Source organism: Heliangelus exortis, chromosome 8 (assembly GCF_036169615.1).
Source record: "Heliangelus exortis chromosome 8, bHelExo1.hap1, whole genome shotgun sequence".
NCBI classification, from domain to species: domain Eukaryota; kingdom Metazoa; phylum Chordata; class Aves; order Apodiformes; family Trochilidae; genus Heliangelus; species Heliangelus exortis.
Window position 1 is genome coordinate 28,397,915 of NC_092429.1, and position 22,264 is coordinate 28,420,178.

At 41.4% G+C, this 22,264-nt stretch overlaps 1 protein-coding gene across 3 annotated transcripts in view; it reads right to left on the reverse strand.

Moving 5' to 3' along the window:
- HMCN1 (hemicentin 1) overlaps positions 1 to 22,264 on the reverse strand; it is a 198,571-nt gene that overhangs the window by 53,054 nt on the left and 123,253 nt on the right. For all 3 annotated transcript variants that reach the window (XM_071751315.1, XM_071751317.1, XM_071751314.1), the window contains 13 exons: positions 21,991 to 22,114; positions 17,109 to 17,284; positions 16,737 to 16,833; positions 16,235 to 16,357; positions 14,352 to 14,513; positions 13,543 to 13,827; positions 12,126 to 12,293; positions 8,361 to 8,474; positions 5,129 to 5,215; positions 4,507 to 4,698; positions 3,312 to 3,485; positions 2,211 to 2,324; positions 635 to 780 (listed from right to left, as the gene is read on the reverse strand). In XM_071751315.1, coding sequence (XP_071607416.1) covers positions 635 to 780; positions 2,211 to 2,324; positions 3,312 to 3,485; positions 4,507 to 4,698; positions 5,129 to 5,215; positions 8,361 to 8,474; positions 12,126 to 12,293; positions 13,543 to 13,827; positions 14,352 to 14,513; positions 16,235 to 16,357; positions 16,737 to 16,833; positions 17,109 to 17,284; positions 21,991 to 22,114 — 1,962 coding nt within the window. The remainder of the gene's footprint in view (positions 1 to 634; positions 781 to 2,210; positions 2,325 to 3,311; positions 3,486 to 4,506; positions 4,699 to 5,128; positions 5,216 to 8,360; positions 8,475 to 12,125; positions 12,294 to 13,542; positions 13,828 to 14,351; positions 14,514 to 16,234; positions 16,358 to 16,736; positions 16,834 to 17,108; positions 17,285 to 21,990; positions 22,115 to 22,264) is intronic.

Genomic DNA, 22,264 nt, shown 5'->3' on the forward strand with positions numbered 1-22,264 from the left:
GCTAAAGCTGTTCTCCTTTCCTACATAAGAGCTGTTCCACTTCATTTTTATTTATAGCTAGCCCCTAGCAGACTGCTCTCTGGCATCACCCTTCCAAACCACTTCTCCTCCAGATTGGAGCTGTTGTGAACCCTGTGTGTGGCAGGAATCATGTCTCTTTCCCCCAGCCCAGAGGGTCCAGATGCTTTTGTGGCTTTGTGAGCTCTGCCAGAAAGAAGGAGGAGGCTCTGCAACCTCTGCAAGGGCAGCACTTAGGGGAAACAGGCATGGGGTCATCTTCTAACAGGGTCTTGGGGAATGTGACAATGGCAAAAGGACATGTGGTTACACCAGGGGACACCACTAAGGAAGCCCTCTCCTTTAAAGCACAGTGGTGGGACCTGGAAACTCCAGCCCTGATGTCCCAGGACACTGCCAAGGATGTGCATTTGCAAAGCCCTGGCCAACAGCAAATGTCCCAAGATGTGGGAGGGATGATCCTGCCAGCAGGACAAGAAGGAAAATGACTTCCTGCTGACTTCAGCAGTGTAAGTGACCCAGAACACTGCTTGAATGTTCATTAATACACACAGTGAACAGGCAGCTGGTTCTGTACCAAATCCACCCATCAGAAGGAATTAAGTTGGTGACTGGCCTGTCCATCCTTGTACCAGCTGAGGGCAGCAGCAGGAATGGCATGAGCTTCACACTCCAGGGTAAGGCTGTGGTTTACTTTGATCTTCACTTCTTTAGGGGAGAGACCCATCCCCAAGATATCCCCCTTCTTAATGGTGGGTGGAACTGCACAAAAACAAAGGGAGTGAGAGGGACTCTCATCACCTGTCTGATGCTGCATTTAAAAATGAACTGGACAAGGGAAAAACTTGGATTATAACCTCAGGAAAAGCAGATGCATTCCCTCTATAATCTGCCACTTCCCCAAAGCTGAAGATCTATTACAATAAGCATATATATGTATTTTAAACTATTTTTAGTATATGTATTAAATATAAAAACATCTAAAAGGGTTAAACAATGGTTAAGCAGTTCTAGGTGTGCAAATCTCAATACAGCCTTACCTAGCTATAGTACTTTATTATGGGCTTGGCTTGAATGCTACAAAGTTCAATGTGCTGGAATAATTAATAAACTTTTAAATGGAGTCTAATATTTTCAGAAACATATGTTTGAATTAAAGTCCACACGCAGAGTGGCTGCTGCAAACTCAACATTTCCATTCCACTGAAACCCCAGTGTTGCAAAATCTAATTTCTTTCAGAATCAGAACGAAAACAACACATTTCAGAATTCTTCAGCTACCCCCCACCCTGGTCTCATAATATCTTTTAAATTATTTTAAATACTTTCAGAGCATTTTCCATTCTTATTCAACAGGAAATTTTAAACTCTTCCTGATGCCTACACTACCATAATAACTTACAGTTGCAATGGCACTTAGGGGTGTGGGGCTTTATGTTGCTACATGCTCCTACTTCAATAATGAACTCCTTTGTAATCTTCTCATTATTCTGAATCCAATGCAGTCTTACTAGGGACCCAACATAATTAAAGTAACAGCACAGTTACTGTGAGGAAGCAAACCAAACTCCAGTTTGGACTAGGAATCATTAAAAAAAAAATAAAGACCAAAAATTGTGCTTGATTGAGCCTATAGTGAAGAGTTTCAGCATTAAAATAGAGTATTAGGCACAGATGCTCCAAGAACAATGTGCTGACAGGAAGCCTGAAGTGGGAAAATTTTTTGTGCATATGGTATTTTATGGAAGATATAAAAATAGCATCCTCCTTTTTCACTTTACTCAGGAATGTTTCCCATTAGATGTTACAGGTCCCCTACCCTTCTTTTTTTCTGAAATAGTTTCTTTGCTCACATTATTCTCTGCTGACACTTCCCCCTGTGCTGCATTCATTTGATTTGAAAATCATTACCTAAAGCATTTCAGAAGAAACTCAAGAGGAGTGTTTCTTAAATGCCTTGCCCTGTGTGATAGATTTAGCCCAAGAGCAGCACTTTTAAAGGATGCAACAGCAAACTTTTCCAGTCCTCAAACTTTTCCAAACTTTTCTCTCCTCAACAACCACCATGAGCTAATGAAGACACCTGCTAAACAAAGCCACTCACAGCAATCCTGGTGTTCACCAGAGCAGGTAACACTGCAAGAGGAGAAAAAATAAGAATAAAAAGAAAACAATTGGAAGTATTTTCTTACTGTAGACTTTCATCTCATAGTGTTTTGAAGTTTCTCCAGCCTCATTTGTGGCTATACAGGTGTATCTGCCAGCATTGTCCTCCTGTGCATTTAAAATCTGCAGGGTTCGACCACCTGCCAAAAGACAAAAAATTGCATCAGTATTCTCCTCATGCTCTTGCTTCCCAATTATGGCTTCTGCACCATATTTTCCAATTATTTGGCCCAAACTGTGCCCTTAGGTGAGCATGAGCAACTGACTGCTTACCAGCACATACACTGTGTAACAAGGAGCACATGATGTGCAGCAGTGCTTTGGATCACAACTGCTGCTGCTTACACAATCTCAGAAAATTTGTCACCAGAGTTCTGTGCAAGAAATTTCTTGCAGATACTTAACTAGGAAGAAGTGATGGAGGGGTCTGTGCTTCATTCAGAGAAAAAGGGAAAGGCAGCAGAATGGGTAAGACTAAGCAAAAAAAAAAAAAGCCTATTCAATATCCAGAGGTGGATGGGAGCTTTTGAATCTCCTTTTGGTTTCAGACAAGTATTTCACAGGGAAGAGTTGTTCTCCCATGTAGGAATTCAGTTCCTTCCTATTGCTCATTCTTCCTCTGAGCAATACCAGTTAATAATGCTAAAATACTTGTTCATCTACTTGACTTATGTGCTACCAGTGAAGCTTGTTCCTGTTTTCCACCTCCACAGATGTGCTAGGTAAAATTTACTCCACAAATTAAAAATGGCAACCTATTAACGACCTAGAAAAATGCCACCTCACATTTCTTACTAGTGCTGTTGCATGTATCTCTCTCCATCTAATTTTCTTACTTAATTTCAAGTTACTTACATCCATTACTAACCCAAGCAAACTTATCTGCCATGATTTAACTTTACAGAATAAAAGGACAAATACTCGAATACAAAGAAAATCCAAGTAAATTGTCAGTTAACTGCAAAAAACTTAAAAATATTGCAATAGAAAGTGCTACAAAAGTACAAACATTGCACTCAAAAGTAATATAACCTTTGGTTTTGACAGAAAAAAGTCTCTAAAAGGAAACTTAACAATAAGAGAATAAAGTGTTATTTTATTTCTCAATAACAATGGGAAAAATTTACCTGGCAAAATGCGCATATTTCTGTTGGACTCCACAAGATTATCATCTTTCAACCAGGTTATTGTAGCTGGAGGGTATGAGTAAGCCTCACAAACAAGTGACACTGGGCTGTTGAGGATAACAGTGACATCTTCTGCATTGCCATGGCCATCTGCACCCGTGATGGTTGGAGACACTAGGAACAACAAAATCACTAACCAGAGGAAGGACCCCTATGAAAAGCCATTTTTCTCTTCCCTGTTCAGTCTAAGAAATTGGTTGAAGCCTCAACAAGTTGGGAAGCATTCCTACAAGACACATTGGAATCCACCACCAGACCACATTCATCTGGTTTTATGTTTTGCCCTGAAGTCAACAGAATTAATGCCCCTGGGGCCGTCGTCAAACTCGGGTCACCAAGGTGGCAGCCACCCCTTCCTGAGGTGATCCTGGGACCCACTGCCTGGTGACCCTGGGAGCAGCAGGATATTAGGAGGCATGAGCCTAGGAAACCAGGATGTGGAAACCCCTATGAAAAGCCATTTTTCTCTTCCCTGTTCAGTCTAAGAAATTGGCTGAAGCCTCAACAAGTTGGGAAGCATTCCTACAAGACACATTGGAATCCACCACCAGACCACATTCATCTGGTTTTATGTTTTGCCCTGAAGTCAACAGTCAGCAGAATCAGTCCCCCTGGGGCTGTCGTCAAACTCGGGTCACCAAGGTGGCAGCCACCCCTTCCTGAGGTGATCCTGGGACCCACTGCCTGGTGACCCTGGGAGCAGCAGGATATTAGGAGGCATGAGCCTAGGAAACCAGGATGTGGAAACCAAACTCACCATTGTTTGCCCTGGGTTATGCAGTAACTGTCATGAAAAAGCCAACTACAGATGGCTTCAGCTTTTCTGAAGAGATCATAATCTGAAGGGCTCTGCAGTTACTCCTTCCTTCAGTCACAAACAGCCAATGTATTGCCCTGCTCATTCCATACTATGACTTTAGACAATATAGAGCTAGGAAATGTGTAGCTGTAAAGCACATAACTGGTGTTTCTATTGAGCCACAATTGATTTATCAATAACTACACTACGAAATGTTAATAGCAGGCAGCCAAGTTAAGCACTACTGTAATGAAGGCACTACAGAATTCCAGTGCAATGATCTGTTTTTTCCTGGGATGAACACTTTCTTTGCAAGAGCCAGCCCAGCTGTCTTACCAAGCACATTGAGAGTGTAACTTTTACTCTTGTCTCCAGCTGTGTTGGATGCAACACACGTGTAGCGTCCTGTGTCAGCCACCTGAGCATTGGTGATTTGCAGGAAACTCCCACTGGAGAGAAACCTGTGATCTTCATCCTCAGCTAGAGCTTGTCCATCCTTTAACCAGGTGATCTGAGGTACAGGGTTCCCTTAATGGAGTAAAGAAATAAGTAATAAATTATTTTTTGTATTAGTTGTTGCATAGCCTCTAGGATTCGCCAAGATTTCTGAAAAGCAGAAAAATGGAGTTACAGATGCCCTTTTAGAATATATACTTCAGGGAGATGTTTTGGCACATGCATTCCAAAATCTCTGGACCTCCTGAAGTAATAATACACACCCCCTCTTAAATCCCATAGGCCTTTAGAGAAGAAATATCACAGCAACCATCCTGTTGGTTACCTCTTACACCCTTTATGAAATGCAGTGCTTTAGTGTTGTTATAAGCACTGTGGTTACAAATGAAACTTCAAAATTCCACTCAGCTGAAAATTCTGTTAAAAACATGCTGCTCAGAACCAATGATGATCAACACCCTGGATCTGAACAGTAAATGTAAGTGACACTGTGTACTTTTACCTGTGGCTTCACATGTGAGAGTAACTCTCTGCCTCTCTTTTACTTTCACATCTTCCAATTTATTTTCACCCACAATTCCTGGAGGCACTGCAAACAGGCAAGAAGACAATACCCACAAGCATTACTTACAACCAAGATAAATACAACAGACACACTGAGGCTGTGTCTTAAACACAACAATCAATTAACAGCTCAGGTCTACCAGACACAGGTTCAGATGTGACACAGATATTAACCTGCCTGGACACCAGACCTGCATTCTCCTCTACAACCTTTCACCATCTAAGTCCACACCAAGGGCAGGAGAAGACCACAGACATGAAGTTCTCACCTCACTTCACCTTCAGAACATGGACTGCAGAGGAGTACAGTCCACAGGGCAAGATTTCTGACTGTGGTCAGTAGGACAATGGTGTTGAGCCCTTGTTAGTGGGGACCATTTTTTATTTTATGCACCAGCACATTTTCTAAGTTTGGAAACAAGTTCTGTTTCCCATATTAAGCAGCAAGTGATGTATTTGTTCAAAGCTGTGTGCTTAAGTTTAAGAGTTGTTGGTTCTCCAGCAGAAACCGAAAGCACCTACTAGAACTTTAGGAAAAGAATTGATTTATATATAAAAAAAGTCAGCTTGTCTATGGACCATGGGGATTGATTTTTTCCCTTACCAGCATGCTCAAAGCAATCCTACAGATTACTATTACCTGGTTCTGTGTAAGGAATACATGTGTTTTATGCACATACAGCCAATTCCATAGAGGTGGCTTCATAGGTCTAGGGGAACCTTGTTCTGGTACAAACAATGTTTCCCTAAGGAAACAAAATGAAAAAATGCCTATCCACCTTCCAGATACCTAACTCAGTATGAAGAAACTCTCCCTGTATGGCTGATCACTTAATTCCTTTTTTCCAAACCATCTCAGTCAAGAGTTCAGCACTGCCCCGTGTTCTGTCAGGGAGGAAGGACAGATTCTGAACGTGTTGCTGAGTAGCTGTGGTGGTGAACTTCTTCTTCCAAAGCAGAGATATTTGTAGATTCAGGCCAAAAGAAAATGACACTACAGATCAAAGATGCCATGGAGTAGAACAGGTTGAAAAAAAGGTCTATAGTTATAAAAAAGAAAGCCCAATCTCCAAGAGATTTCTGAAAGTTTTGTAACAAAAATGTTGGACTAGGGAGCCAGGTACTATGCTTTAATAAACCTACAAAATGCAAACTTTCAGCCTACATAGAAGGCCTAAAGAGAGAGGAAGTAAAATGTATTTAGCAGCTTATTTGTAATCTACCACGAGAGAAAGACACATTAACTAGTGAAGGAATGAGATGGGGGGAAAATACAACCTAAAATCATAAACTTTGTGCCTTTTAAGTCAAGCCAGAAGTTCATATTCACAAATAAAAAGAGCAACTCATTGCTTTGTCCCCAAGATAATACAGTAAGATGTCAACACAGTAATTTCAGAGATATGACAAAGCCACACCAGACATTAACAAGTATATAAATATTATGCTGATTACCCCAAGCTCTCCATGCAAATTGGCACCTCCGACACCAATGTAGAGAAACACTGGGATGTCTCTGCATGGTTCCTATTTACAGTGAGGCAATTAATATTCTGTGTCACTCTCAGGCCACATTCCAGTAACTTTCCTCCAGAAAGACAGAAATTACAGGGGGGGAAGGTTAGGGGCAGGAGGGAGGGAAGAGAAGACTGAACAATGGATTTTCCCACTTAGCCCACTTGAAATCAGCTTCACTGAGCAATTTTTCCTCAAGGCAAACAAAGCCTATACAAGACAGATTTCCAGAACCCTCATGAGCACACTGCTACTAAAGCCCTCCAAGGAAAACAATAAAACAATGAATGCTTTTCTGTGTTTATCCTCCTCTTCCATTCTACCAGACTTACACTTCCATGAGCTCATCAAATAAACATGAACTGACATGAATGTGATTTATCCTTTACAGGCAGAATATGCATAAGCCAGCTGAGGGCTGAGAGTGTTCAGCCCCTTAGAGAAAAGAAATTTACAGGAAAACTGGATACAGTAATGCTGTAAGACAACCTGCAACAGGCCTGGTAATTTTTGATAAAAGTGACACGTCGTTTCTAAACAAAAAAGCAGTATTTTCTGGGAAAATGCTGGTTTTTTGAAAAACAAAAACGTAATGTGAAAAAATTACACATTAATGGTTCCAAAGAGCCATCCAAAGAGCTTGCTGTACCAATCCTTAGCAGAGTCACTACTACACTTGGGTTTATATCCTTCACAATAGCCAGAATCTCTACTGGCTGAAGGTTTCTACTAGATCAGAAATCTCTATTTTGCAAAACAATTCTAGTTCCAGTTTTTAAGTTCTCTGCTGGTGTTGCCTTTGCCTTCACATCTTTCTTGCAACAGATTATTACCACAGTGCCACTCAGCTGCACATACACCCAGTGCTGCCCAGAAAGGATGGTTCTAACTCATGAGTTAGAACTCATGAATTGTGCACATGGGACTGAACCTTTCTGCATTTGAGCACTGGTGTTGGTCACAGGTTGGACTGGATGATCTTGGAGCCATTCTGGGATTAGGTGCAACAGACTCACATGAAATCCATGTGGTTCCTTAGGATTGTAGTTTCCTTTTGACTAAAACCAGCTTAAACTCAGGCCAGTGACTAAATAAACAGCACTCATTCTTGTCATCTTCCATTCACCAGTACTGGCATTTATGGGCTGGGTGGTGAACCAGAAGGATGAGATCTGGCTGAAACAAATCTGACCAGGAAAAAGAAACCCAGGCAGCTATAAAACTGATTCTGCTTGCTTATCATACCCAAGGGAGAGTGAAGCTCTGAGCACCAAGAAACAGCAGAGAGGATGGGAGGCTGGCTGTCAGCATCCCCAGACATGAAACTGAATGACAGCCTCAGTGAAGCCAGTTACATTTACATCATTCCCCCTCAGAAGACAAACAAAACAGAAGTTGCTGCCAGTTATTCCAGAATTAAAAATTACAGAATTAATAATAATTATTAATAATAAAAATACAGAATTAAAATGAATTTTACAAACTTAAAAAAAAGCAAGCTCACATGCAGAAGTAACTTCTCTTTAAAAGCCAATTTTCCAATCGTGTTATCAAATGCATTTTTTTATCCCTCTAAGGTTATATATTCAGGCATAAAAGCACACAGGAGGCCCCCTCTTCTGATTCTACCATATCAGAAGTTATTATGTACTCACCTAGAACAGAAAGGGCAAAATCCTTCCTCACTTCTCCTGCAGCATTGGTCACCACACATGTGTACTGACCCTCATCTGCCACGCTCGTGTGTGTCAGGCGGAGTGTTCTGCCCCCTGAGGACAAAGCCAAAAAATACACAGTCCTGCTCCAGCCAGCATGCTCCCAAAGTCTGCTTTATTTTTCTTTTTTTTTCAAGTGTTCTGGTTAAGTTTAAAGCTGTGAATGGTTTTGATGTACATTGTTTTGGAGAATGGAGAAGGAAGAGTAGAGAAAGTGACTGACCTTACTCCCACTCCCATCCCAGATTCTCAGACAGCCCCATTTTCCCTCACTCTGCCCTACAGAGAACCTAGGTGACTATCCAAGAAAATTAACAAAGCCTCATCAGAAGGGGTGTGTGTAAATGTAAAAATACATTTATTTTTATAAACACAGACAAATGCTCCAGTAAGGCATTTTCACATGCAGATGAAGAATAAATTCCTCTAGTCTGTTCTAGCATTTGTATTAATTGTGCCATCAATAATAACAGTGGGTGACAACAGGTCTGCATGTAAAGTTTGCAAATAACATATTTCTCCTAACACTACAGCAGAACAGCTGTCAGAACACATTTGCACAGGCACTCTGGCTTAAAAGGGAGAAGATATGAACTCTGTTTGAGTAAAGGATCGAGAATATCCCTGCGAGTTCTCTTTGCTTCCTTTCTGGCAGAGGAACAACAAAACAAACAGCAGTGTGCATTTAATTGTGCAAACAGATGTGGTGGCCACCCTTTAGCCTTTTTCAGGTTCTCATTAGCAGCTCATCCATTAGAAATCACTACCTCACAGTAAACTGCATCTGCCTTGTGCAAGTCCTCCCTGCAAATATCCAATGGGGTCTCCCTCTCAGTACATATCCCAGAAATCTATGTTCCTGGGCATGTGTTTTGAAGGAATAAACTGCTGACCTGCCTGGAGGCTGTGCCTCCACCCAAGGAATCCTCCCACATCCTGAACAAAGAAGCAAAATGAAGCAGATACCTGCCTGCAGGTGACAAACTTTCTATAGCCTCACATATTTGCACACCCAGGCCTCCAGTGCTGACAGAGGGATTATTTTCTACATTTAGCTAAAACTTAATAAAAGCTTTTCACCTCCTCAAGCTAGTATACAGCTTAGTGCATGGTCTGTAGGGAAAGCAGATGTGATACGGTGGAATTTTTTTCTAAAGGATGTAGGAATCATTTAAAAGAAACATCAGCACTTTATCTGAAATAACAAAGTTGCCAGCAGTGTGTCCACACATTTAAATCATCTGCAATGCCAAGTATGTTTTCAATCAACAAAACCAAAATCTTACTTTGGCAAAGTATTCCACCTCTTAAATTAGATGAAGAGGGAGATTTGTTGTTGCTGATTTTGTCAGAGCCCAAATAAAGTTTCAAATGCCATGCTGGTTACAGTTCACTACCACGTGTTGTTTTCTAAAGAACTGTAAAAAAGCCCAAAGTTTCCTGGGAAACAAAGCACTGAGTTTTGGCTGGTTTCCCCACTCCTCTGCAGCTAAGGTTCAGAGACAATAAACATCATTTTGTCTTTCACCCTTCCTGACTCTGCAGTCTGGGTGGTGATATCAGCGTGGGTGTAGAAATCAACAGGCAAGACAGAAACAAGCTCAGAAGAACCTCATTCTGCTGATGGCAACATCCCACAAGAAGGAATGCATACCAGCTCAGATTTATACAGGATAATCACACACCCACTCCTTTTTCCATGCACCATATGTAAAATTGGGAAAGCAGAAGACAGGACCACCTGTTGAAAACTACTGCTCACGTTAGGAGCTGCATGAATGTAAAAAATTCTGAAAAATATCAGCTTCAACTCCAGGTTTAGCTGAGCTTCTAAACACCTCCCAGTTCCTTGACTTGTCTGAGAGTTTTCCTGGGTCTATGCTTTAGGATGCTGTGGCTACATCAGAGTTATTACAAACCTCATCAGCACTTATTTTCAAGAGATTTCTACCTGTGAGTGGCAAACCCAAGATTGAAGAAACATCTCAGTTGTAGTCTACACATCTCATTAACATCTGTAATCTCAAGGGCTGGTAACTCTCTTGCCTGTTGGAAACACTGAGCTCTACCCTCACCATATTTGCTGGACAAGTAACACAAAATCCTAGAACCATCATGGCTGAAAAGGACCTCCAAGATCAAGTTCAGCCATCAGTCCTACACTACCTCACCCATTAAATCATCTCCCAAAGTGCCAATTCTACTGTTTTTTTAATACCTTCAGGTACTGGTGACACCACCACCTCCCTGGGTACCCAGTTCCAATGCTTCACCACTCTTTTGGTGAAGAAATTTTTCCTACTATCTAATCTGAACCTTCCCTGGTGCAACCTCTTGCCCTATCACCAGTCACTGAGGAGAAGAGGCCAACACCCACCTCATTCCAACCTCCTTTCAGGGAGTTGTAGAGGCCAATAAGGTCTCTCCTCAGCCTCCTCTTCTCCATCCTCAACACCCCCAGCTCCCTCAGCCTCTCCTCATAGGATCTGTGCTCCAGTCCCTTCCCCAGCCCAGTTGCCTCCTTTGGACCTGCTCCAGCCCCTCAATCTCCTTCCTGAGCTGAGGGGCCCAGAACTGGACACAGGACTCAAGCTGTGGCCTCCCCAGGGCTGAGCACAGGGGCAGAATCCCTTCCCTGGTCCTGCTGGCCACGCTGTTCCTGAGCCAGCCCAGGATGCCATTGGCCTTCTTGGCCACCTGGGCACACTGCTGGCTCATGTTCAGCTGGTTGGCAATCAGCACCCCCAGGTTCCTCCCAGCTGGGCAGCTCTCCAGCCATTCATCCCCTGGCCTGTGGCACTGCTGGGGAGTGTTGTGGGCCAAGTACAGGACCTGACACTTGGACTTGTTGAAACTCATACAACTAGCCCTGGCCCATCAATCACTTCCCTAAGTCATTGTGCAGGAAGATGAGTTCCAGGAACAGGTACTGAGCCCCTCCTATTTCAGACACCTCTGTCAATTACTATTGGCATCAAAAGGCAGCTGAACCAATTTTTCACAGGTTATTCCAGCCTGAAAATTGAGATCTCCAATGAATCACATCTGTTTCTCTGCTTTCTTGGAGTAAGTTTCTCCAGATCACTTGGACTAGGCAGCATTCTGTGCTGGTCTTTAACTGAGCACAGAATTCCAGCTGTATTAGATGATATTCTGAAGATCTGATTCAGTTAGCAACAAGACCAGGAAGTATTTACATGTGTTAATTTCTTAGACTCATTAACAGGTTTTTCTGTGGGTTTTGGGGTTTTTTTGTGTTTGTTGTTTGGGGTTTTTTATACAGATCCCCAAAGAAATGTGTTTTGTTTATTGTTATGTGTATGAATTCTCAAAGATTTTTCAACTTTAAAGGGTTGTGAAGAGAAAGAGGTAGAGAAAGCTAGTCAGAGACAAGAGCTAATGTGGTATATTTATTGGCACTGATAAAGCAAGATGTTACCATCTGACATTTCTGGAAAGAAGCATTGGCCTAACACACACCAACAGCCAGAACAGTGGCTTGATCCATGTCTCTGACTATGCCTTTGCCTCTTTCACATGAAATCTGGTCACAGGTTAAAAACTTCACCAGCCACTCCAGCCAATCTGACCCCAGTCACAGCTTGGCAGTGATTAACAGCTCTCTCCTTGTCTGTACAGATGACCAAACTTTCTTCCCTGTGAAATACCTGCACTGTATGTGCAGAAAACCCTTAATTTCTGTACCTGAGAGGATGTGCACTGAGCTGTTCAGTGGGACAGGCCACCCATTTTTGAGCCAAGTTATTGATGGCAAGGGAATTCCTGAAGCTTCACAAACCAGAGAGAAGGGATTCTTCTCCACAACACTTATGTTTTCAGGCATCTGTAGGTCACCAGCAATATTTGGGGGAACTATAGAAGTAAAAAAAAAAAAAAACAAAACGTAGTTCAGAATAAATAAAAACTAATCCTGCTCTCAGAAGATTCTGTCATCCAAGCAGTAATTCACTGAAGCTAAGAAAAGCTTGTCAAGTGAAGAGCTACAAAATTGAGGCATTAAATACCATATATTAATGACAATTTCCAACTGAGTAACTTCTTGGAATATTAACAGTAAATTATATCAGTTTTAGAACCTTTATTTTACAGCTAAAGATTCCTAATGAGTAAGGTTTTAGTAGTTCTGTCTATTCTGTGCTAATCATAAATTCCAGCAGAAACACTGCAAAAAATCCCAATACTGACAGAGTTACATGCTAATGGAAAGAACAACTTCCTATTAATGTAACTACCACAAATTTATTTCTAGCTTTTCTTTGTTAGGAATAATAAGATTTGCAGAGTTCTGCAGTTCTACAACTCGTTGTTTAAAATATAAAACCTTGGTCAAGAATTAACCAACATCCTCCAGTGTTCTGGGGAAGTTTAAAATTTCTTCTTACTATGCAGAAGTTGGAGAATAAAGTACAGAAAACATTCCAGATCAGAAAGAAAACATAAAACAAACAAAACTGGTAAATCATTTAGGCCTCATTTTCAATAATGAGAATTCCTGTGTTGACTTGCACAGTAAAACATGAATATTCACTGGTCAATGAAGTGAAAAAATCCTATCTAGAAGAATTACAGCAGCTGTAAGAAGCTGTTCTAGTCAATTATATCAAGACAAAGTGTGGAGATGAACTATTAGTTGGAGTTTCCATCTTTAAACTCTTCCAGTTGTGTAAAACAGGAGAACCTGATAATTATGTACTTGAGATACAGTCTATCCTTGAGTAACTACCCTCTGGTAGCAGCCATTAGTAGGGTACTCTCTGTTAAAATTTAATTTCTATCTCCCACAACAGAATATTTCCCACCATGACACTCACCCCAATAATACATAAAACTATACAATTTTTTTTGCTTCCTCCTCTCAGGAGATGGAGCAGCTGGGGGCAGAAAGATATTAACAGGGACAGAGATAAGATTTTAAGATGTTTAGGAGTTAAAAAATGGGACTTGGAATTTTGTCATACTGCAACTGCAATTAGATCTTGACTAAGGCCTGTGATAGATACAGGGGGTGCATTAGCCACACAGCTACTTCTTGGCTGTCCTTTGGTGAGCTTAGAAGTCTAATTAGTTTCTGTTATGCCTGCCCCATCTTGCACATACTCACCATAAACACTTAAATCATACTTTTTGTCAGACAGCCCTGCCACGTTGGCAGCAACACAGACGTAGCGGCCAGTGTCTGACACGTGGGCATTTCTCAGCTGAAGAAAGTGACCACCATGAAGAATTGCAATGTCACTCCCACTCACAAGTGGGTGGCCATCCTTCATCCATGTTATTGTTGGCTCTGGAATACCCTGTGCTCTGCACTCCAAAGAAATTTCATTTCCTTGGGTAACAGTGACTTGGGATGGGTGGATACTGCCACTGTTTTGTATGGTCGGTCTAACTAAGAAAGAAAAAGAAAACACAGTTTAGAGGACATCTTGAAGCTACATTTCAGGATCTTCACCTGTTTCTGAACAGAGCAACAATCAAGTTTCCTAGAGCAGCATTTTCATAAAGGCCAATTATTGGGGGTTGCTGCTGGCAAATCAGGGGCTCTCTGTAATCCATAGCGTTTTCCAAAGGGCTGGGAAAAAATAAATAACCTCTCTTCCCCTCAACCCATAAAGGACAAACCTTTTAAGAATAAGGAACTTACAGGCAATTTAAAAAATGCAAACATGAGAAAAAATTAAAATAAAAAGCCAAGCCTAAAATTCTGTCCATTACAATGCACTTTCAACAGGTACATGCAACATCATGGTCCAAATTGCCAAAATTTTAATTACTTAACATTCTTCTTGGAGTATCCATAAATTGTCCCTTCCTCTCTGAAAATCCTGCAGCTTAACATCCCTTAACACTTTCCTAATGCAACTCCAGTGTGGAACTGGTAAATTATGAACAGAATTTTTCATGGCAGCTTACTGTATACTTGCAAACTGTATTCTTTCTTTGCACTTCCAGCTACATTTGAAGCAACACAGGTGTAAGATGCAGCATCAGACTGTTCAGCCATGGAAATCTGCAGCTGTCTGCCTCCAGATAATATCCGGGCTCTTCCCAAAATGTCAGCCACCAGCAGGGAGCCTGCAAGGAACATTCTTTGAGATAAAACCACAGAAAATGGCAGTGACTTTGCTCATGCACTGCAAGTCCACTGGGTCCTTTAAAAATTACTGAGCTGCACAATTGCCCAGCTTGGAATTTTCTGTCAGAGCTTCCCCAGGCATGAGAAACTTCATGCATGGTTCTGAGGATTTCTGTTATTAATTGCTGAGTTAATGACACACAGCAGCCTGAACAAATGCACAATAGCTCTCACCACGCTCTCATCCATCCAAAAAGATTTGGATGCTTCCACTGAGCAGAAAATTCAACACTTCCAGTAAAATCTGACTCGTGGGCAGTATATAACCATCTGCCCCAGCAGTGTCAGTGCTCAGAAACATATAATTTATTCTGCACAGCCACATCACCTGTGTAGGGGGTGTTACACAGTCCAAGTGCACACACTTCTGCTCAGGAAATCCTTGGCACAAATATGACAGTAAAATAATAGTGCATTCTCTGAGCAGAACTTTCAGTCTTGGAGAGCTTAAGATTAACTATCTTAATCTTGAAAACTGCAGCAAGACTTTGTGACAGAAAGAATACACTTGCTACAGAAAATTCTAAAAGCTGAATTTCTATTCCCCACTTGTGCATTTAAAATCCTCTCTATGAACATGTGCATAAAATGCCAAAGAGAATGAAAAAAATCTCAGTCTCAAGCAAAACTCTAAACTGTATCTCTCTCTAAGTGCCTTTCTAGACTTTCAAACAGGTTCAGGTTTCCCTTCTGCCATAAAAGTGTAAGTACTTTGGCCTTGCACTTTGTTATTAGAACATGTCATACAATGCCTTTTTGGCTTCCAAGAGACAGGATTTCAAAAGAATTTGATTAACTTAATTTTCTCTTAAAACTCTATGTAGTAAAGTGAAAATGTATGTAGCAAAGGCAAAATTAATTAAGGTAGGTACATACCACACTGTATTGTGCTTTCTAGAAAAACAGGAATAGGTTAAGATTTATTAATAATGGAAGAATGACTACACTGGAGTTCAGTATCTTACCTTGCCTAACATTCTATCTCCAACAGTGTCTCTGCTTAAAAGGAATTACTAAAAATACCTGCTTAATTACTAAAAATACCTGCTTTTGTCTACTGATTCACCAGAGGGTGTTTGTCTAGATTACTTTAACACCTTAAGCAACAAGTTGTGCAGATTTCTCTTAAATATTAAGATAGGATGAAAGAAAGGTTGAGTCATTCCCAAAAGTAATTACTACAACTAGATGCATTTTCCTTGCTAGGCAATGTGCCATGACTGCAATTTCAAAAAAACAAAACCCAGAGGATGTGTTACACAGTGGATCACAGGGCAGAAACCTCCCACCTGGCACTGCAGGACTTCAGTGACACCCAGCCCTGCCAGCTGGGACCCACAACTAAGTCTGGATGCTGCCTGGCTCCACTTTGAGAGAGATTAAGAGTTTCAATAACTATAACTTTTTAATTCAGCTCAGGAATTGCACTTCTCTTGCCCACTTTCAGGAATAATGATACCTAACCAAAGCAGAACTGAGTGATAGAGAGGGGAATAATATACTACTGTAGTTCATTTCAGTCAATATTGGGATTATTTAAATACCTGCATGTTGGAATTCCTCAGAACACACTCACTAAAATGTTCATGGGAAAAAGAAAATCTGGCAGGTCAGAATTCTCACATTTGCTTTATAAACCCAGCAATGGATGGCTACTCACCATTCTTTTTCCAGGTAAGACTGGGTGGTGGGATGCCACTGGACTCACATATCAGGCTTATCAAGCTCCCTTCAACTACTGTCAGCTGAGAGGTGTCATCTGAGCCATAAATACTTGGTGAGACTGAAAAGAAAAGCCAGGTAATTGCAGCACTGGAAAAGAAACCTTTCAAAATGAAAAGGGCTTTATTGTACTCTATTGGCTTCAACCTTTTTGTAAGAAGCATCTGCCCTGCTTCCAGTCAAAATGTTTGTGCTTTCTCTACCTGACCAGGCTGACAAAGGCCTATAAAGTTGCTGGTATTAATTCAGAATCAAATCAAAGCAATCTGAAAAGTATGCACACATTGTTGGGACTGCTAAACTACAGCAAACATAACAACAGCTCCCTGCATGAACCTGAGCAATTAAGTGTTTATGAATTACAGAGATCTTAGTGTCTCACATCATAATTTCTCTCTGAGCTCTGTTCCCATCCCTGGAATAAGCTTAACAAATCTTACCCCAAATATTGACATTATAATTCTTTTCCATTTTCCCAGCAACATTTGTTGCTTCACAAGTGTACCGGCCAGTGTCCTGGACTTGAGCTCCTTCAATCTAGAAAAGACAATGAAAACCTAAATTTCTTCTTTTTTCCATTGTCATACATGAAACTTGCAAGGATTGTTCAATTTTCCATTTTTATTTTTACACTGGTGTCTCTAAACACCTCTAACCCAGCATTACCCCTGCAAAACCAATATGCAACCATCTAGATGTCCATGACCTTGTTGCACCAGAGGGCCCAATGCTGCCCAGTCTCTAAGAGGTACTGGGTGCCCTCACAGTGGGGATATTCCCCAGTAAGGAATGGTCCTGAGTGTCCTGTTTACCTTCAGCACACTTCCACCTTCAGAGATGCTAAGACCTGGCTTCTTCAGTAAGGGTCTCCCATCTTTGAGCCACGTCAGCATGGGTGGGGGAATGGCATTGCTTTGGCAGAGTAGCTCCACATCTTGGTTAATCAGCACAGAGATGTTCTGCTCCTCTCCCATGATGTCTGGTGGGACTACAGCAACAAATAAAAAACACAAATCCTTTGGGAATTGCAGACTTCCCTGAGCAAATGTGCTGTGTTGTCAACAGCCTTCATTTTACAAAACTGAAATAGCAGTTACTACTTATCTGGCACACAACTGAAGTCTCCTTGACAGCACAAAAAAAGCCCTGGAATAATTTTTGTTTATTACAGAATACCTGCTACACCAGATCCGTGCTGGCGAGATATCAGCTCCAGAGAAAACCATGTAGATGAGCCAAGACTACCAAAAGAATACTTGAAATATCACTAGAAAGAAAAATCACCAGTATATAAAGAATGAGAAGCACATTCGTGCTAAAAAAGAACCAAACACTGCTGAGTGAAAAGCCTCTCAAGAAAATAATCAGACTTAGAAACTGAAAAAAATCTTAAATTGTTCCAAACCATGCCAAGATAGTACTTGAAGGAGATCTCTGAGTTTAAGAAAAATTTTGTCCAGAGATGGCCAAATACAGAAGATATTGCATTGTGAGAACCTACACAGCTGCACTCAAGTCAACGGGTTAATGACTTAAACATCAAGTCATAATCTACAATTAATTTATTGCCTGGTTTGTGTGGTATCTGCTAGCTAACAATCACAGTTACTGGTAATGAGCACTATATTTAGGTTTGAACTACAGTTTCAGTGATAATCTCATTATTAAACTATTATTTTCAATTTATAGGGTAGACACACGAGCTTTTGGAATGAACTTTTTTGTGTAGAAGGAAAAAAAAGTTCTTCTGGATATTTAAATTGAAGCCCATTACCTGTTCTTGAAAAGTGTCAATATTCAAGAAAAACAGTTTCCCCTCAAGCATTTTAAAAAATTGTTTATGTTCCCACAGTCAGAAAAACAAAGCAACTGAGAACCAAACCCTGGAAACACAGCACAAGAGCCATTTTCCATGGCAAACATGTTCTTGGCTGGAGTCAAAAAGAACCTGGAGGAAAATCTGACTGATGAGATGAGCTTAAATGAAAAAATTCATGACAGAAACCTGCTTGCCATCAGTGGCTTTGGATCAGTACCCATGGCTGAACCAAACATAGAATCATAGAATCATAGAATCCTAGGGGTTGGAAGGGACCTGGAAAGATCATCTAGTCCAACCCCCCCTGCCAGAGCAGGGCCCCCTAGAGTACATCCCCTAGGAACGTGTCCAGGTGGGTTTTGAATGTCTCCAGTGAAGGAGACTCCACAACCCCCCTGGGCAGCCTGTTCCAGGGCTCTGTCACCCTTACAGTAAAAAAATTTTTTCTGATATTCAACTTGAACCTCCTATGCTCCAATTTACACCCATTACCCCTTGTCCTATCACTGGTCACCACTGAGAAAAGCCTAACTCCATCTCCCTGACACTCACCCCTTACATATTTGAAAACATTGATGAGGTCACCTCTCAGTCTCCTTTTCTCCAAACTAAAGAGACCCAGCTCCCTCAGCCTTTCCTCATAAGGGAGATGTTCCACTCCCTTAATCATCTCAGTAGCTCTGTGCTGGACTCTTTCAAGCACTTCCCTGTCCTTCTTGAACTGAGGGGCCCAGAACTGGACACAATACTCCAGGTGTGGCCTCACCAATGCAGAATAGAGGGGGAGGAGAACCTCTCTTGACCTACTAACCACCCCCTTTCTAATGCACCCCAGGATGCCATTGGCCTTCTTGGCCACAAGGGCACATTGCTGGCTCATGGGCATCTTCTTGTCTACCAGGACCCCCAGGTCTCTTTCACCTACACTGCTCTCCAGCAGCTCAGCCCCCAACCTATACTGGGACATCGTGTTGTTCTTCCCCAAATGCAAAACTTCCCCTTGTTGAATTTCATCATGTTTCTCCCTGCCCAGCTTTCCAGCCTGTCTAAGTCTCTCTGAATGGCAGCACAGCCTTCTGGTGTGTGTTGCCATCAGAGGAAATCCCCTGAGCCTCCCCAGGCAGCTTGGAGCCACTGACCCAGCATTGCCACAAGAGTCTAAAGGGTGTCAGAGAGAAGCTGATGTGGAAAGGAGCAGGAGTGTGTGAGCATCCTGGGCTGCTGGTGCTCACTACACCAGGTCTTGACCAGAGGTTCCCTTTCCCAGACCAGGGCCAGTGAGACAGGATTTGGGAGTGTTTGTCCTGCAGGAAGTCAGAAGCCTGCAAACTGCAGTGTGAAAGGGCTCTTACTGGGTGCTGCTCAGGCATGATCTCAAAGACAGTTCTTGTTCATGCCCTTACCAACATTTGTTCTTAAATCCTTAAAGCAACCCGCAGAGATTCCCTTTCCTTTCTCATACCATATTCACTGTAAACTCTTGACATTAATGCAACATTAGATCAGCAATTAAAAGATTTACAAAATCAAAACTCTCCCAGAAAGATTTACTTTGTCAGGTTACACATTTCCAGTGGGATCTTTTTGCTTGGTTTGTACTAAGACTGATCAGTTTTCCCTAAAGAAGTTGACCAGGGCCAAAGACAAGAACCTTCATTGTTGCAGATCTTTAATTTTATGGTTTTGAAATCCATGACTCCAGAAACTGCTTCTCTGATTGCACAAAGCATTGGGGTAAAAAGAAGGGAAGCAGAGGGACTGTCTGTGAGAAACACTCTGGGCTTCACTCTGAACAAAAAGATACTGAATTTATTAAGACATGCAAGATTATAAATGTCCCAAGGTGGTACTCAGTAAAGTAGCAATACAGTTCCAAAGATGTCCTGAAAATTAACATTAACAGTAAACCTTTGTTTTTCTGGCACAAGAACTAAGCAGAGAATCTGATTTCACAATTTGGAAATAATTTAGGAAAAAGTCTGGTCTCTGTGGATAAGAAATATAGCAACTGAAAAAAAATAATTTGTTTATCTTACTTTCTTTGTAGCATTCACAAAGGCCCAAATTCTTTATGAATGTTATGGAACTGAAAATTGGAAGCTAATCCATCACTGCAGAAAGCAAATTTATTTCCAAATACTTTTCTACCAATTACTTTTCCTCTCAGCAAAATTAATTGAAATGTGTTCAAAAGGACAAACAGTTTATGAAACAGAGAGACAGTAGAGCACTTGCTCCTGAAGGAACAGGGTTTAAAATTAATCTAATTATGCTCATGGTAACTCATGTCACCCAGACTGTTCCAACTCCTAGACTGCACATTTCTAAACACCTCAGCTCCAGCTGCACTCCAAATTATTTTCCCCCTGTGACTTCTTGATAACCCCTTTGAGGCAAATCTTAAGAGAAATATTATTTTTCTGTGACTCAAGATGGCCCTGCAGCTGAGCTCAATCCTGGCCATCTTCAACAGAATAGTAATTTTAAACACACACAACTTCCAGACTCTCTTAATTTCCTCTAGCTAACGTGGAGAGAGGCTAGAGAAAATGAAAGAGAAACAATAAATACACTCACATCACTTTTGTGGTTACCTATACATACACACCTGTCCACAAACTACAAAAGGGACCTTGATATTTTTTGCTGTAGACATATAAAATGTTCCAGCCTAGGTTCAGCTTGAGTTTGCCATGTCCCAGTCCTGACTTTCTTAGCTGCCCCTTGCAAATGCAAAAGTAGCTGTGACTCAGGTCATGAGTACACTAACCACAGGGCATTTAAAAGGAAGGCAAACTTGAGAACAAAAAGCCTGGCCAGCTGTCCATATTCACCTTAGAAAGCATCCAAACTTCCAACTTCTCTTGCAAGATTTTCCAGACTTGTGCTTAGGATTGCCACAAAGCAAGAGACTGGCAGAGCCAAAACAGCTCTCTCTCTCTCCATGGACCTACTGAAAGCAGAAGCAAAACCACAAAGATTCTTCTGTTCCAAAGAGCTCTCTCCACATCTAGTACTGTAAGAATTCTAAAACAAATGGCAGATCATTGTTCATCCTCATTTCACTGCTGTAGAAAATGACTGAGCTGTCCAAGGAAACTTAAAACTTGCTGTAGTCAAACACCCTGGAGTTTCTCCTCAGAATATGTCATGTTCTTTGGGATCTGCACATCACTTACAACCTCTAAGATTGCAATAGGAGAAAGCATCCTAAACAAGTTACCAAAAAAATCAGGATGAAGCTCATACGAGTTACAAAAAACCAGAAGGAAGGATGAATTTACATGAGTTCAGTCAAAAAAGATTTCAGAATTAACTTACACAATTGGGAAAACTCACCAAGTACAAAAGATATTTCCTGCTTCATGGAAGAGACAACACTGAAACACTGACTGGTTGGGCTCAGTAAAGCTCAGTACAGTGTCACTATTAGCACTAAAAAAGCCACCACCATTTAGGCAGGCATTGGCTTGAAAATGGACTGGAAACTGGAGAGCTCACATTGACCCATCCTGCTTCAATACAGACAGCTGAGTTCCAGCCCCAGTAATACCTTTTGCCCACAGGATCTACATGGTTTTTTACACACATATTTTCTCCTACCATTTATAAATGAGCCTTTATGTATAAAAATTGTGAATTCACTGTTGCAACCCCATTTCTTCCAGGCTACACAGAAGAACATACATGCTTCAATACATACATATATATATTAACTTAGATACACACACACCTCATCACTGCTTTGCTTTCCATTGTGGGTTTGAACTACTTTTATTCAAGGTTGCTAAATGTCTGGGCCACAGTGTGTTTAATTAAAGCTCCATGTACTGTTCTCATGACCAAAAAAAACCAGATTTGTCAGCAAAACTCACCATGAACTCTGAGCTCAATGTCTCTCTGGCTCTCCCCTGCAGCATTGACTGCAACACACGTGTACTTTCCTGTGTCACTGATGTGAGCACTGCTTAATGCCAAGACCCTGCCCCCAGACAGAACCTGAAATAGAAGTGTTTGTGGCACACTCAGGACACAGGCCTCAATGTAAAACACTAGCAAAGAGAAATATGAGGTCTCATTTCAAAATGAAATACTTGTTTCACCACTGCTTCCCACCGCCCCCCTATTCCCTGCACTCTTCCCTGCACT